General features: G+C 36.9%; 1 protein-coding gene across 2 annotated transcripts in view; it reads left to right on the top strand.

Moving 5' to 3' along the window:
* The window catches only part of ATL3 (atlastin GTPase 3), a 42,152-nt gene extending 28,834 nt beyond the window's left edge, over window positions 1-13,318 (top strand). For both annotated transcript variants that reach the window (XM_072970173.1, XM_006216627.4), the window contains exons 9-13: window positions 9,611-9,738; window positions 10,386-10,442; window positions 11,282-11,353; window positions 11,878-12,309; window positions 13,085-13,318. In XM_072970173.1, the coding sequence (XP_072826274.1) occupies window positions 9,611-9,738; window positions 10,386-10,442; window positions 11,282-11,353; window positions 11,878-12,309; window positions 13,085-13,171 (776 nt within the window). In that variant the 3' untranslated portion in view covers window positions 13,172-13,318. The remainder of the gene's footprint in view (window positions 1-9,610; window positions 9,739-10,385; window positions 10,443-11,281; window positions 11,354-11,877; window positions 12,310-13,084) is intronic.
* The last annotated feature ends 409 nt before the right edge of the window (window positions 13,319-13,727 follow it).

Raw genomic sequence — 13,727 nt, 5'->3', positions numbered from 1 at the left:
TGTAGGCAGCAGTCTTCTTTGACTCCATGAGATGAAATACTGAGATTGTCTCAGTCATGAGATGGTTCTTGTCTACTCTGTCTAAAACTCATGTTTTGGTTCAGCCTTCCCAGAAAAACTAATAGCTGAAGGTCGTTAAATCTGGGTAAAACCAAGGATACTAATAATCTGTAGTATCTAGATCCTGCTACTTCCTTATGTGAAATATTTTTGAAGCTCTCAGTGTGATGAACGTTGAAACCATAAAAAAAATTTTTTTTTGGAATAGGTAAATGCATTTACATGTTTAAAATCCCAAGAAGGATTAAAAAGTATTCAGTGAAAAGTCTCTTTTCCATTTTTGTAGACTTCTAGAGTTTCTTTAAATATATGCAAAGCAAATGTAAATATACACAGAATAGCATATTATATATGCTATTTTATTTTATTTTTTTCACTCCAGGGTTGTAAAGAATTTGTCCCACTTTTTTAATTAAAATTTTGTGGTTCCATTTTTCACTTTATAACTTACAATCCAATTTGGATCCAGCTTATTTTCCAAATGGCTACCCATTTGTCTCAGCAGTGTTTATTGAATAGTCCGACTTTCCCCCACAGGTTGAAATGTCACCTTTATCATATTTAAAGCCATTAATCAATGTGGGGATTAATCCCTTTTTAAAGTTGATATAGTCCATACTTTGGCGCCATCCTGAGGAGACTATAGAATTAAGACTATTTAGATTTAGAATGTTACCCATTTACTTAGGTAGGACAGATTTAAAAACTTAAATTGTTTTTTAATATCTTGAGATCTTATGCTTGATCAGTTATTTAAGATGGGATGGGGATCAGTGGAGATTAGAAGTACATGTTACTATTTAGAGAAAAATCTCACAAAGATTTCAACTTATAAGCCATAAATAAATTCAAATTACATAATTTAAAGCATGGGGAAAAAGTTAATTTTATTAAACCTCTGGAATTGGGGAAGGACTCTTTAGAAGGAATAAAAGAAATTATCAAGGAAAAGTGCTATAAGTTTGAATACATAATAATTAATCTTATACATATTTTAAAAATGGCAAACAAACTGGAGAAAATATTTCAGTTCTCATAGTACATGTAAGGATAGTGTATTTATTTACTTGCTGAAGAGTGACTGTATTCTAAGATAAACACCCCTAGTAGATCGTGGAAAAGGAAATCAGCTGAAGAACAAATACAGAGAAAATTTGGTCTGACTAGTGATAAAAAAAATAAAAGCAAATTAAAATAATGAGCTGCCATTAAATTTTTAAATATGCTATTAGATATCCAAAAGAATGCAAAAGTATTACATATAAGAAATAATACACATAATGTATACATGTAAGGTATAAAACATACTGTATGAACATCATCAACCCACTACCCAACTTACTATCTAGAACTAGAATTGGCAAACTTTTTCCATAATGGACTAGATAGTAAGTATTTTAGTTTTTGTCAGTCATGCAACTACTCAGCTCTGCTGTTGTAGCAAGAAAGCAGCCGTAGACAATTGTATAACTGAATGTTCATGGTTGAGTTTCAATAAAACTTTATTTACAGATAGTTAGCAGGCTGTATTTGGCCCAAGGGCTATAGTTTGCCAAACCCTTATTTAGAACATTACCAGTACTGTTTTCTATACCTGTGTGCTTTTTCCTTGTCCCTGTCTTGCCACAGAAATAACCACTGTTCTGAATTTTGCTTTTTCTGTCCTTGAATTAAAAAAAAAGTTATTGCTTGTGTTTGATTCACTTTACAGTCTACTGCTAAGTTTCTTTACTTTTGAACTTTATAAAAATGTAGTATGTGGCCAACTTGAATTTTCATGGAGTGTTTTATTTTTAAGGTTATCTGTAGCATTGCATGTAGTTACAGTGCATTCAGTTTCATTGTAGTATAATGTTGCCTTCTGTGTATATAACAATATATTTTTAAAGGAAATTTGGGTGTCTCCAGTTTTTTGCTATTATGAACAGTGCTACTACGAACATTTTTTTTTCTTTTTCTTGAACATTCTTGTATAAGTGGCTCTATGGGAGTTTCCCAAGGTATGTGCTTAGAAGTGGGATTGCTGGATATTGGAATATGTGTATTTTCACCTTTAGTAGACAATGCCAAATTGTTTTCCAAAGTACTTGTTCCTATTTATACTCCATCTGTGTATGAAAATGCCCATTGATCCATATTCTTGGCAACACTTGATGTTATCAGACATCTTCATTTTGCTAAATTAGTGATATAAAATGGTATGTCATTGTGATCTTAAATTGCATTTCCCTGATTACCAATGGGATTAAATGTCTTTTCATGTATTTACTTCTGTTAACGTTTTTCTTCCTCTGAAATTCTTCTTGTCCAGTTTTCAATTGGGTTGTCAATGTAAAGATTCTAAATGTCTTATTTTAAGATATGAACCTTCATTGGTTATGTGTTGCAGACATGTGCTCCCATCCTGTGTCTTGTCTTTTTTTCTTTAATAGTGCTTCTTTTCAATGAGTGCTTTAGTATTAATGTGGTGGAATTCATTTACCTTTGATTTTATACAGTGCTTTTTTATTACATTTTTATTTTTCCTTTTTTTGTTGAAGTATAGTCAGTTTACAATGTTCTGTCAATTTCTGGTGTAAAGCATCATGTTTCAGTCATATATAGCATACATATATTCATTTTCATATGCTTTTTCATTATAGATTACTATTGTTCCCTGTGCTATATGATATGTAGTGCTTTTTTTAAGTCTTGTTTTAGAAAATCTTTTCCTTTCTCTACGGACACACACATGCATACAAACACTTAAATTTTGTCTTTTAGATTTGTGTTTCGTCCACTGGGAATTAATTTTCGTGTATGTGTGGGATAGAGATCTGTTTTCTATTTTTGTACATAGATATCCATACTTTTGACATCATTTATTGAATACTCTTTTTCTGTTATTTGCAATTTGTTATGTTTTAAAAAAAACTTATTTCTGCATGGGTCAGATTCTAGCCTTTTTATTCTGTTCCTCTGGTCATTTTGTTTAGTTCTGTGCCATTACTACATGATCATAATTATTATTTTATAATAAGAGTTGCTATCTGGTAGAACAGTTCCCTCCCTTTTTTACCCTTAGTCTTCAGGAGTGTCTTAATTATGCTTTATTCTTTGCTCTTCTGTGTAATTTTTGGAATCAGCTTATTAAGTTTAGTAATGTCCCTGTTTGGCTTTTGATTGGAACCACAGAGGATCCATAAATTGGTCTGAGGGGAATTGGCATGTATTCATGATAGTGGGTAGGTATTCTCTATTTTATGTGTACAGCCATCTTGCTAAACTCTCATTATTTCCAATAATACAGCTGTAAATGTTAGGTGTTGTCTATGTCACTTATGAAGGATGGAGTTTTTGCTTTTTTCCACGTCAAGTAATATATATATATATTTTTTTCATTTAATTATTAAATGAAATTAATTGATTAATTAATTGATTCACATCTCCCCAGTCCCAGGCAACCTGGGAAGGACCTCAAATTTTATATTCTAAAATTTTGTTCTTGACTTGTAGGTCTAGGATTCCAGTATAATGCTGAATGGAAGCAATGACAATAGACATCTTTATATCTTGGTCCTGATTTTAAAAGGACTGCTTCTAACATTTTACCATTAATTATGTTTGCAACAGGTTTTTAGTATGTATCCTTTTTAGATTAAGGAAGTTCCCTTCCGTTTCTACTTCACCAAAAATATATTTTAAATTGCGTGTTATTATTGTATTTTGTCAAATGTTCTTGTGCATCTGTTGAAATGAGCATTTGGTTTTGCTGCTTCACTCTGTTAATGTGATGAACGATGCAGATTTGTTCTAATGCTAAACTACCTTTGCATTTCTGGGATAAATGGGTCCTGATAACCTTTTTTTCTTTCTTTTTAAAATAAATATCTGTCACTGGATTTGATTTGCTAATAATTTATATGGAATTTTGGTATCTAAGTATACGAGTAAGCTTGGTCTGTAATTTTCTGGTCTCACATGCCATTATCTGGTGTTGGTATTCTGGTCCTACAGAATGTAAGTAGTTCACCCTGTTTTCTGGAAGAGTTCACATCACACTGAAGTGTTTAAAAGAAACCTCTAAAACTCCTTAGGTCTGTCTGTCTGTGTGTGAATATTTTACTGTTGGTTCAGTTAAACTCTTTTTTTTTTTTTTACATTTTTTATTGATTCATAATCACTTTACAGTGTTGTGTCAAATTCCAGTGTTCAGCACAATTTTTCAGTCATTCATGGACATGTACACACTCATTGTCACATTTTTTTCTCTGATTTATCATAACATTTTGTGTATATTTCCCTGTGCTATACAGTGTAATCTTGTTTATCTATTCTACAATTTTGAAATCCCAGTCTATCCTTTCCCACCCTCTACCCCCGCCCCGTAACCACAAGTCTGTATTCTCTGTCCATGAGTCTATTTCTGTCCTGTATTTATGCTTTGTTTTTGTTTGTTTGTTTTTGTTTTTTAGATTCCACATATGAGCGATCTCATATGGTATTTTTCTTTCTCTTTCTGGCTTACTTCACTTAGAATGACATTCTCTAGGCGCATCCATGTTGCTACAAATGGCATTATGTTGTCGGTTTTTATGGCTGAGTAGTATTCCATTGTATAAATATACCACATCTTCTTTACCCAGTCACCTGTTGATGGACATTTAGGCTGTTTCCATGTTTTGGCTATTGCAAATAGTGCTGCTATGAACATTGGGGTGCAGGTGTCATCCTGAAGTAGATTTCCTTCTGGGTACAAGCCCAGGAGTGGGATTCCTGGGTCATATGGTAAGTCTATTCCTAGTCTTTTGAGGAATCTCCAACTGTTTTCCATAGTGGCTGCACCAAACTGCATTCCCACCAGCAGTGTAGGAGGGTTCCCCTTTCTCCACAGCCTCTCCAGCATTTGTCATTTTTGGATTTTTGAATGACAGCCATTCTGACTGGTGTGAGGTGATACCTCATTGTAGTTTTGATTTGCATTTCTCTGATAATTAGTGATATTGAACATTTTTTCATGTGCTTTTTGATCATTTGTATGTCTTCCTTGGAGAATTGCTTGTTTAGGTCTTCTGCCCATTTTTGGATTGGGTTGTTTATTTTTTTCTTATTGAGTCATATGAGCTGCTTATATATTTTGGAGATCAAGCCTTTGTCGGTTTCACTTGCAAAAATTTTCTCCCATTCCGTAGGTTTTCTTCTTGTTTTATTTCTGATTTCCTTTGCTCTGCAGAAGCTTGTAAGTTTCATTAGGTCCCATTTATTTATTCTTGCTTTTATTTCTTCTAGGAGAACATTTTTGAAATGTATGTCAGATAATGTTTTGCCTATGTTTTCCTCTAGGAGGTTTATTGTATCTTGTCTTATGTTTAAGTCTTTAATCCATTTTGAGTTGATTTTTGTATATGGTGTAAGGGTGTGTTCTAGCTTCATTGTTTTACATGCTGCTGTCCAGTTTTCCAACACCATTTGCTGAAGAGACTGTCTTTATTCCATTGTATATTCTTGCCTCCTTTGTCGAAGATGAGTTGACCAAAAGTTTGTGGGTTCATTTCTGGGCTCTCTATTCTGTTCCATTGGTCTATATGTCTGTTTTGGTACCAATACCATGCTGTCTTGATGACTGTAGCTCTATAGTATTGTCTGAAGTCTGGGAGAGTTATTCCTCCAGCCTCTTTCTTTCTCTTCAGTAATGCTTTAGCAATTCTAGGTCTTTGATGGTTCCATATAAATTTTATTATGATTTGTTCTAGTTCTGTGAAATATGTCCTGGGTAATTGGATAGGGATTGCATTAAATCTGTAGATTGCCTTGGGCAATGTGACCATTTTAACAATATTGATTCTTCCAATCCAAGAGCATGGAATATCTTTCCATTTTTTAAAGTCTTCTTTAATTTCCTTCATCAATGGTTTATAGTTTTCTGTGTATAATTCTTTCGCCTCCTTGGTTAGATTTATTCCCAGATATTTTATTACTTTGGGTGCTATTTTAAAGGGGATTGTTTCTTTACTTTCTTTTTCTGTTGATTTATCGTTAGTGTAAAGAAAGGCAACTGATTTTTGAACATTAATTTTGTAACCTGCTACCTTGCTGAATTCTTCGATCAGCTCTAGTAGCTTTTTTGTGGACCTTTTAGGGTTTTCTATATATAGTAACATGTCATTGGCATATAATGACACTTTTACCTCTTCTTTTCCAATTTGGATCCCTTTTATTTCTTTCTCTTGCCTGATTGCTGTGGCTAGGACTTCCAGGACTATATTGAATAGGAGTGGTGATAGTGGGCTTCCTTGTCTTGTCCCAGATTTTAGTGGGAAGCTTTTGATAAACTCATTTTCTTCAGTTTTAATACTTAGGTATTTGGTTTTCTTTTCTAACAGAGGATTTTAAGGCTGTAAATTTCTCTCAGTGCACTTCAGCCTGTCGTGCTAGGTGGCATTTTCATTATCTTTCACTTGTAAATAGTATTTAATTTCTTTTCTGATTTCTTCTTTGACCCATATGTTAATTAGAAGTATGATTTTTAACTTCCAAATGTATGAGAATTAAAAAACTTTAATTCTCTGATGCTTAAATGTTTGATGATGCGTTTATTGACACATTTTATCAAGTGTGCTGGTAGTGCATGAGTCCTGGGGTGCTGATTCTTAAAGATTTGCTGATATGTATTTTATGACCTAGACCTTCTGTACATGTTCCATATGTGCTTCGGCACAGTGAGAATTTTGTTTAAACTTGGGGTGTAGGGTTCATCTGTGTCTCTAAATCATACTTGTCATTCATGTCATTTTCTTCATCTTCACTAATTTTTGTCTCCTTTAGATCAGTAACAGGTGGGTATTGATCTTCCTTTTGTCAGTGCTCCCTGTTGTTCTCTCATACATTTTGAGGCCATCTTAGTAAAGTTTAGAATTGTTACAACCTTTCTGGTGATTTGAGGCAGTATAACCCTCTCCATCCCTAGTACCGTTTTTATAATTGTTTAAGCATTCTAAGTCTTTATTAATATGGCTATCCCAGCTTTGTTTTCCTTCGTATTTGTGTATTTTTCCTGTTATGTTCAGCCTTGCTGTGACTGTATGTTTTAGGTGTGTCTTTTTTAAGCAGCTTGTATGTGGAGTTTAAAAAATTTCAGTTTGACAGCCTCTTTTTTTCATTGGTGTGTTTAGTCCATTTTCTGGTTCCTGAAATACTTGGTTTTAGAAGCTGTCTTGCCTTTTGCTTTCTATCAGTCTTACTGTTTCTATGTTCCCTCCCATTTGTCTTTTTGAAAAATTGTGTTTGTTTTCTTATTCCATTCCTCCCCCACCAATATGGAAGTTATACCCTTTATAAAAATCTTTGGTTGTTATCCTTGAAATTTTACCATGCATACTTATGTAAAATGTACATAAATAATTTACTCTCCTTGCAGAGCTTTAGAGCAGTTTAATTCTGATTACCTTCCTCTCAACTAGCATTCTAATTCTGCCTTCCTTTTCACCTCAGCAGTTAACTGTCATTATTATATAAGATGATAGTTGCTTAGCTTTTCTTACATGTTTTTAAAATTTCTTTGCTCACCTTCTTGTACTGCAAACCTTCCTTCTGGGAACATTTTTCTTCTTTCAGAAGGTCTTTGCTGTGTTACAGTTTTGCTGTTACTGTTACGCATATATTTCTTTCTGTTTAACCTGCTTGTGATAAGCTGCGGTTTCTGAAGCTGTGGATTCATGTATTTCATCAGTTCTAGAGAATTCTTGGCCATTATCCCTTCTCTTATTGCCTCTGATTCACTCCCGTTCATCTTCCAGGACTTCAGTTGTGTGTTAAATCTCAGTCTATCTTCTTCATCTTACTTTTTCTTCCTTATTTCCCATCTTCAGGTCCCTCTGTGCTGCTCTTTGGTACATTATTCAGATCCCTTTTTTCCTCCAGAGAAGCTCTGTGTTTGCTCCTTTGGGGAGGCTAGGGGCTAACCAGTCTGGGACAGTTCCAGTCGCATTTCATGATCCAGCTTCTTTTAGGAGTTAATTTTGTCCAGTGTTTGGTCACCTCATCGCAGCATCTCAGTGAATGGCCTCACATGAGCCACAGCTTCACGTGTACTTGGAGCTCAGTGTCCTGGTTTCTTGCCGCCTGTTCAGCCCCTTGCAGCTCTTTTCCTTCCAAGTCTACAATGTAATGGAATATAGTTTGGGCAGGATCTTGTTAGGAAGAAGATCCCTTCACATTCTCCCAGTCAACAGTATTGTGTGAAGCAGAAGTCCCAAGATACTATTTTTTTAAACCAATCAGGTCAGTAAAGGTTTTATAAACAGTAAAAATCTCAGGTGTGTTCAGAGTAGTAAACAAGCCTTATACGTTGATGGTAGAGTGTAACTTGGTACAGTCTTCTATAGCAATAGTTAAGAGCCTTAAAAAGAAAGGAGCATGTTTTAAATGTTAATTATGATTATCTGATGGTGGGCTAAAGTATGGTGGGTTTTTTTTAAAATAGTTTTGAGTGTCTACATTGATGTCACAAATCTAGTAATTCCTCATAGACGACTGTATAACCTGAGGAAATAATCTAAGGAAATAAAAGTAACCTGACGTTTTTTCTACAGAGATTTTTATGGTATTTGTAATTGAAAAAATTTAGAAAGTGCTTTTGTTTTATTCACTGCTCTGTCCCCAACTCTTACAACGATGCCTGCCACAGCAAGGTACTCAAAACTGTTGAATGAATAAATAAGAATGTCCCAGTTTGTAAGTTAGGGTGATGGAGTGTTGAAGAGTTCCTCCCTTGATGTGGGTTCCTATCCATTTTCTTTTCAGTTGATAGTTTGAATTAGTTGGGAACCTAGGAAGATGTTAGATCATCTAAATCAGATTCCGCGCATTTTCATAGTTCCAGCTAGTTCTCACTTTGAGGAAAGAGCTCTGTTTAATGACTCTCCAGAACCCTCTGTGGGAACTTCACAGACGCTGAGGAGAAGCTGTTCCTTCCCTGAGGTGGTGGTCTCTTCCCTCTGGGCCTCCCCGAGGAGATGATAGAAAATAAGTATCATGTACAGGTGCTTCTACTTCTTTTAACATTAACATATGAACGAAAATAGGGCAAATGGGGAAACAGTGATTTCTAATGGATTTAAGGGTGTGTGTGTGGGTGCAGCCAGGACCTGGCTTGGGAGAACCTGAAGGGTTGATCATTGGTTTGGTTTTTTTGTTGTTGTTTTTTGTTTTTGAAGACCTTGTTAATGAAATTTTTTAAAAAGTAAGATTTCTTGAAAGGCTAGGGAGTGAGCTGAATCTTCCAGGATGGAAACCAGGGTAGAGATATTCTGCATATTCTATTCTGGACTAGAGAGGACTTAATACTGCAGAAGGGAAGGAGACAGTAAAGGTGAGTGAGAACAGAGAGTCAGTCCATCAGCAACCTGATCATTGCTGGAGAGTGCCAGACACCCAGGCTGGGGCCCCCCTCCCCTCTCTTTCAGCTTGCAAATGTTAAAAGTACTTGATAGACTGTGAAGATTGTGTTCATGCTCCCTTTGGTTGAATACATGTGTTTGGCTTATTTCCTTCCTCTTGATCCTCTGAACAGATATTGCCAGTGAATTCAAAGAGCAGTTACAGACACTGATACCATATGTATTAAACCCAGCTAACTTAATGGAAAAGGAGATCAATGGTTCAAAAGTCACCTGTCGGGGGCTATTGGAGTATTTTAAGGTAAATATGGGTTTTAATTATTAAAATGTTTGACTTTTGGCAGAACTGATGTAGGTTATAAACTAACGTGGTTTCAAATATTTTAAGTGTTTTAGGGAAAAGTTTCAAATGTTTTCAATGTTTTAGGGAAAGTTTCATGGGGGAGATCTCTGTGAGAGGCATTTTCAGAGACTCCAGTGTCCTTCCAGAAATGGGCCACTGGGTGGCAGTATCAGTCTAAGAACCAAATGGATGTTCTTTGCACTCTCTTAGAGGAGTAATTACTGTGGCTAAAGGAAGATTGTTCCTCAAGGAAGATGGTGTGGACAGGAGGTGGTTAGGAAGTTGCTGTGAGTAGGAGGAGACGGCACCTAGATGAGACACGACTACCTCAAGGCGGATGGTCACTCTGCCCACAGGTAGTGGTGAGGCCAGTGTGCATGGGGAGCCTGGTGGGAATCCTAGCCTTGGTAGGCTCGTGCTGCTTTGAGAACATTTTTAGTTAACTAAAATGCTAACATGCACTCAAAGGTGTGCTGTGTTTTTGCTAATTCCTGGGTGTTGATCTAGGTCTTTAGGAAAATGCAGTTGTATGGTCACTGTTTAAAGTACAATTAAATATGACTGAATGACATTTTTCGTAAGTGTTCTTATTTTTATATTCTAAGGCATATATTAAAATTTACCAAGGAGAAGACCTGCCTCACCCCAAATCCATGCTGCAGGTAAGCAGTTCTTTGGCATTCCAAATGACATCCTTTGATTGTTGGGTTGACCTGCATACAGGAAGGAGAGCCCTTTAAGAAGAGAGTGCTGTTGCTCCCCCTTTTCATTATGCTGAGGTCCTTTCATGTTTAGCACACACACATTTTCCAGCAGTGTGACTCCCTTCCAGTTTCCTTGTCTGTACTCGCGGTCGTGCAGTTAGAAAGGCCCCTCGCTGGGCCCGGTCTTCTTCCCAAACACGCTGTGGAAACACGCACCCAGGTTAGATGCACCCAGTCCTGTTAGATGAGCCCTTTTCCTGTTGCCTGCTGTCTGCTTTAATAGGACATATCCTGACGCGCCCATTTACTATTTACTGATCAGGTTTTTTATTTTCAACATTTTGATGTTTTCAAGATGTCATTTTGTTAAAACATGTAATTTCTGACTTTCATGAACTGAAGATAAGCCCATTTATTGCCAAGTGTTTATTTCTTTAGTAGCAAAACATTTTCACAATGGAAGCTGGAGCTTGGAATTGATGTTGTAAAGATAAAATTTTTCCTTTCCTTTCTGAGTTACATCTATTTTTTTATTTAAAATTGAAGCAAAGGAAATATTTTCAGAGGTTTAACTTTATGATAAAGATTCTTATGTATAAGAGCATTTTTTTTGCAGAAAGTTTGACAGAAAGGGGGTGTTTTATTTCATAAATTAGGCTATATGGAAACCTAAAAAATAGCAGAAGAATAAGGAAGGAGGAACGGGGAATAGGGTGAGAGAAGAATTTTACTTGGCTTTTTGAGGAAGAATGTTAAAAGAGGAAGGATTTATAGTTCATGCTTTCTTTTCTTAAAAGGCCACGGCTGAAGCCAACAATTTAGCAGCTGCAGCCTCTGCCAAGGACATTTATTATAACAACATGGAAGAGGTATGTTGGGCAGATGTCTTGTTCTGAAACAGCTATCATCTGGGCATTGTTGCTGACTTCTAAAGTCCAAACTTGATCCTGTTTAATGTATCTTATGACGATGAGGCAACAAAGCTGTATTCAGGTCATCCTGGTCATTGGGGCCTTTTCATTATCACCCTTTCTGAGCAAGGCTTTCTCACACTGTCCCTCTGCTCGCTGATCAATAGCACCGTGGTTACCAAGTGTGCTCTTCAGAGGACTTGAACCCAGACCTTTATTGTTCTTGGTCATCATTTTAAAGTTAAATAGTCTAAGCTTTTCAGTGTTTTCAATTCAAATAATTTTTTTTGGTGGGGGGAGGGTAATTAGGTTTTTATTTATTTATTTATTTTTTAAATGGAGGTACTGAGGATTGAACCCAGGACCTTGTGCATGCTAGGCACACACTGTACCACTGAGCCATACCTCTCCCACTTCACTTGTTTTATTTGACACTTGTTTTTGAAGGGATCGTCAACACATTGTGTCTTTATTCTTTTTAGGTTTGTGGGGGAGAGAAACCTTATTTGTCTCCAGACATTCTAGAGGAGAAGCATTGTGAATTCAGACAACTTGCTCTGGACCATTTTAAGAAGACCAAGAAGATGGGTGGGAAGGATTTTAGCCTTCGTTACCAGCAGGAGCTGGAGGAGGAGATCAGGGAACTCTATGAGAACTTCTGCAAGCACAACGGTAGCAAGAACGTCTTCAGCACCTTCCGAACACCCGCAGTGCTCTTCACGGGCATCGCGGCTTTGTACATAGCCTCAGGCCTCACTGGCTTTATTGGGCTTGAGGTGGTGGCCCAGCTGTTCAACTGTATGGTTGGGCTGCTGTTAATAGCGCTTCTCACCTGGGGGTACATCAGGTACTCCGGTCAGTATCGTGAGCTGGGCGGTGCTATTGATTCTGGCGCAGCGTACGTGTTGGAGCAGGTAAGTGGTGCCACCTGAGGAGGCTGAGGGCTGATAACGGACAGATATTTGTGCTTTTATTGTAACATACCTCCATTTGGAAGAGTTTCATAGTGAAAGAAGGCATGAGAAACTTCCCCTGGCCATTTATTTTTCTGATAGGCCTTATGTTTTATTAGTCTTCTTTAGGATATTCATATTTGTTCCTAGCATTTTGCCTAAAAACTGCTCCCTAATGGAAAAAAATTTGCAACTTACGTATGTTGTGTTCTTCATGGGACACTTAACTACATGTTTTTCAGACATAGTTCCTGTGTTTCTCCCCCATGCAGGGTTAACTTGCTTCACTGAAATCACAAGCTTTGACAAATATGAACTTATAAACAGAATTTTCTGTTTTGAGCCCTACTAATGGATGGCATCTCTTTTACTTAAATCTTCCAAAAGACCAGTGGTTTTTGACATTGACATGATCTCTAGGTTTACAGATCTTCGAGACTCTGATTGATTCCTTTTTTTTGAGTAGCAAGAACAGATCAGTTACATTAAAAGCTTATGTTAAAGCCAGGAGGGCTGCCTGCCCGACTCTGGTAACAGAACAGAGGCTCAGCCGACTGACTCTGGGGAGGTGGCAGCTGCCACAGCCTCCCCGACCCCTGCATTTTCATTCCCTTATTTTCCATAACACACCGACAGTGTAGACAGAGATTTTTGAAAGTCTGTCTCCAATGATTTACTCTGTTGATGCTGTGCTATATTTTATTAACTTACATGTTGAATAAATGGACTTTTGCAGGCCACTTCTCACATTGGTAATTCCACTCAGGCTGCTGTGAGGGATGCAGTTGTTGGGAGACCACCTGCTGATAAAAAAGCTCAGTAGCATCTTAACAAGAGGATCCAAAAAGAACCCAGCCAGCGCCTTCTTTCTGGGCTCCTGCCATGGCCACAGGTCCAGGTCCAGAGGAACGCAGACCTGGGACCATCTGGGAAGAGCTGAAACACGGCACCAATAAATGAGCAGACCTTTCCTGTGGTTTCAAATTCTTAAACACACTTCCATTTCTCTTGGAAGCATTTCTTTCCCTTGCTGACATAGATCCAAGCCTGTGTCTATTTTCTTATTACTCTCTGCTTTGTGCACTTTATGGGGGAAAAAGCTAAAGGAAAAAATGGAAATGCAGTTTTAAGTCCTTTATGTGCCACTTAGTGCCTTTTCATTGAATCCATGCTTTTGAGGACATGCTAGGGAGGGGATTGAGGATAACCTCATAAAAGATGCTGTTCTGGGGGGAATTGTTAGTGCTTTTGTACCTTACTCTTTTGCGAAGGGTTCCTTTTTTAAAAGTTTACAAAACTTGCAGAAGCTTGCAGAACTAAAGACTGACTGAAAGTGATGCCATTCTATTTTTTAAGATCGTATAATATTAGAGAATTGT

The sequence above is a fragment of the Vicugna pacos genome, chromosome 10 (genome assembly GCF_048564905.1).
Source record: "Vicugna pacos chromosome 10, VicPac4, whole genome shotgun sequence".
NCBI lineage: Eukaryota > Metazoa > Chordata > Mammalia > Artiodactyla > Camelidae > Vicugna > Vicugna pacos.
This window is presented reverse-complemented; position numbering and strand designations above follow the sequence as displayed.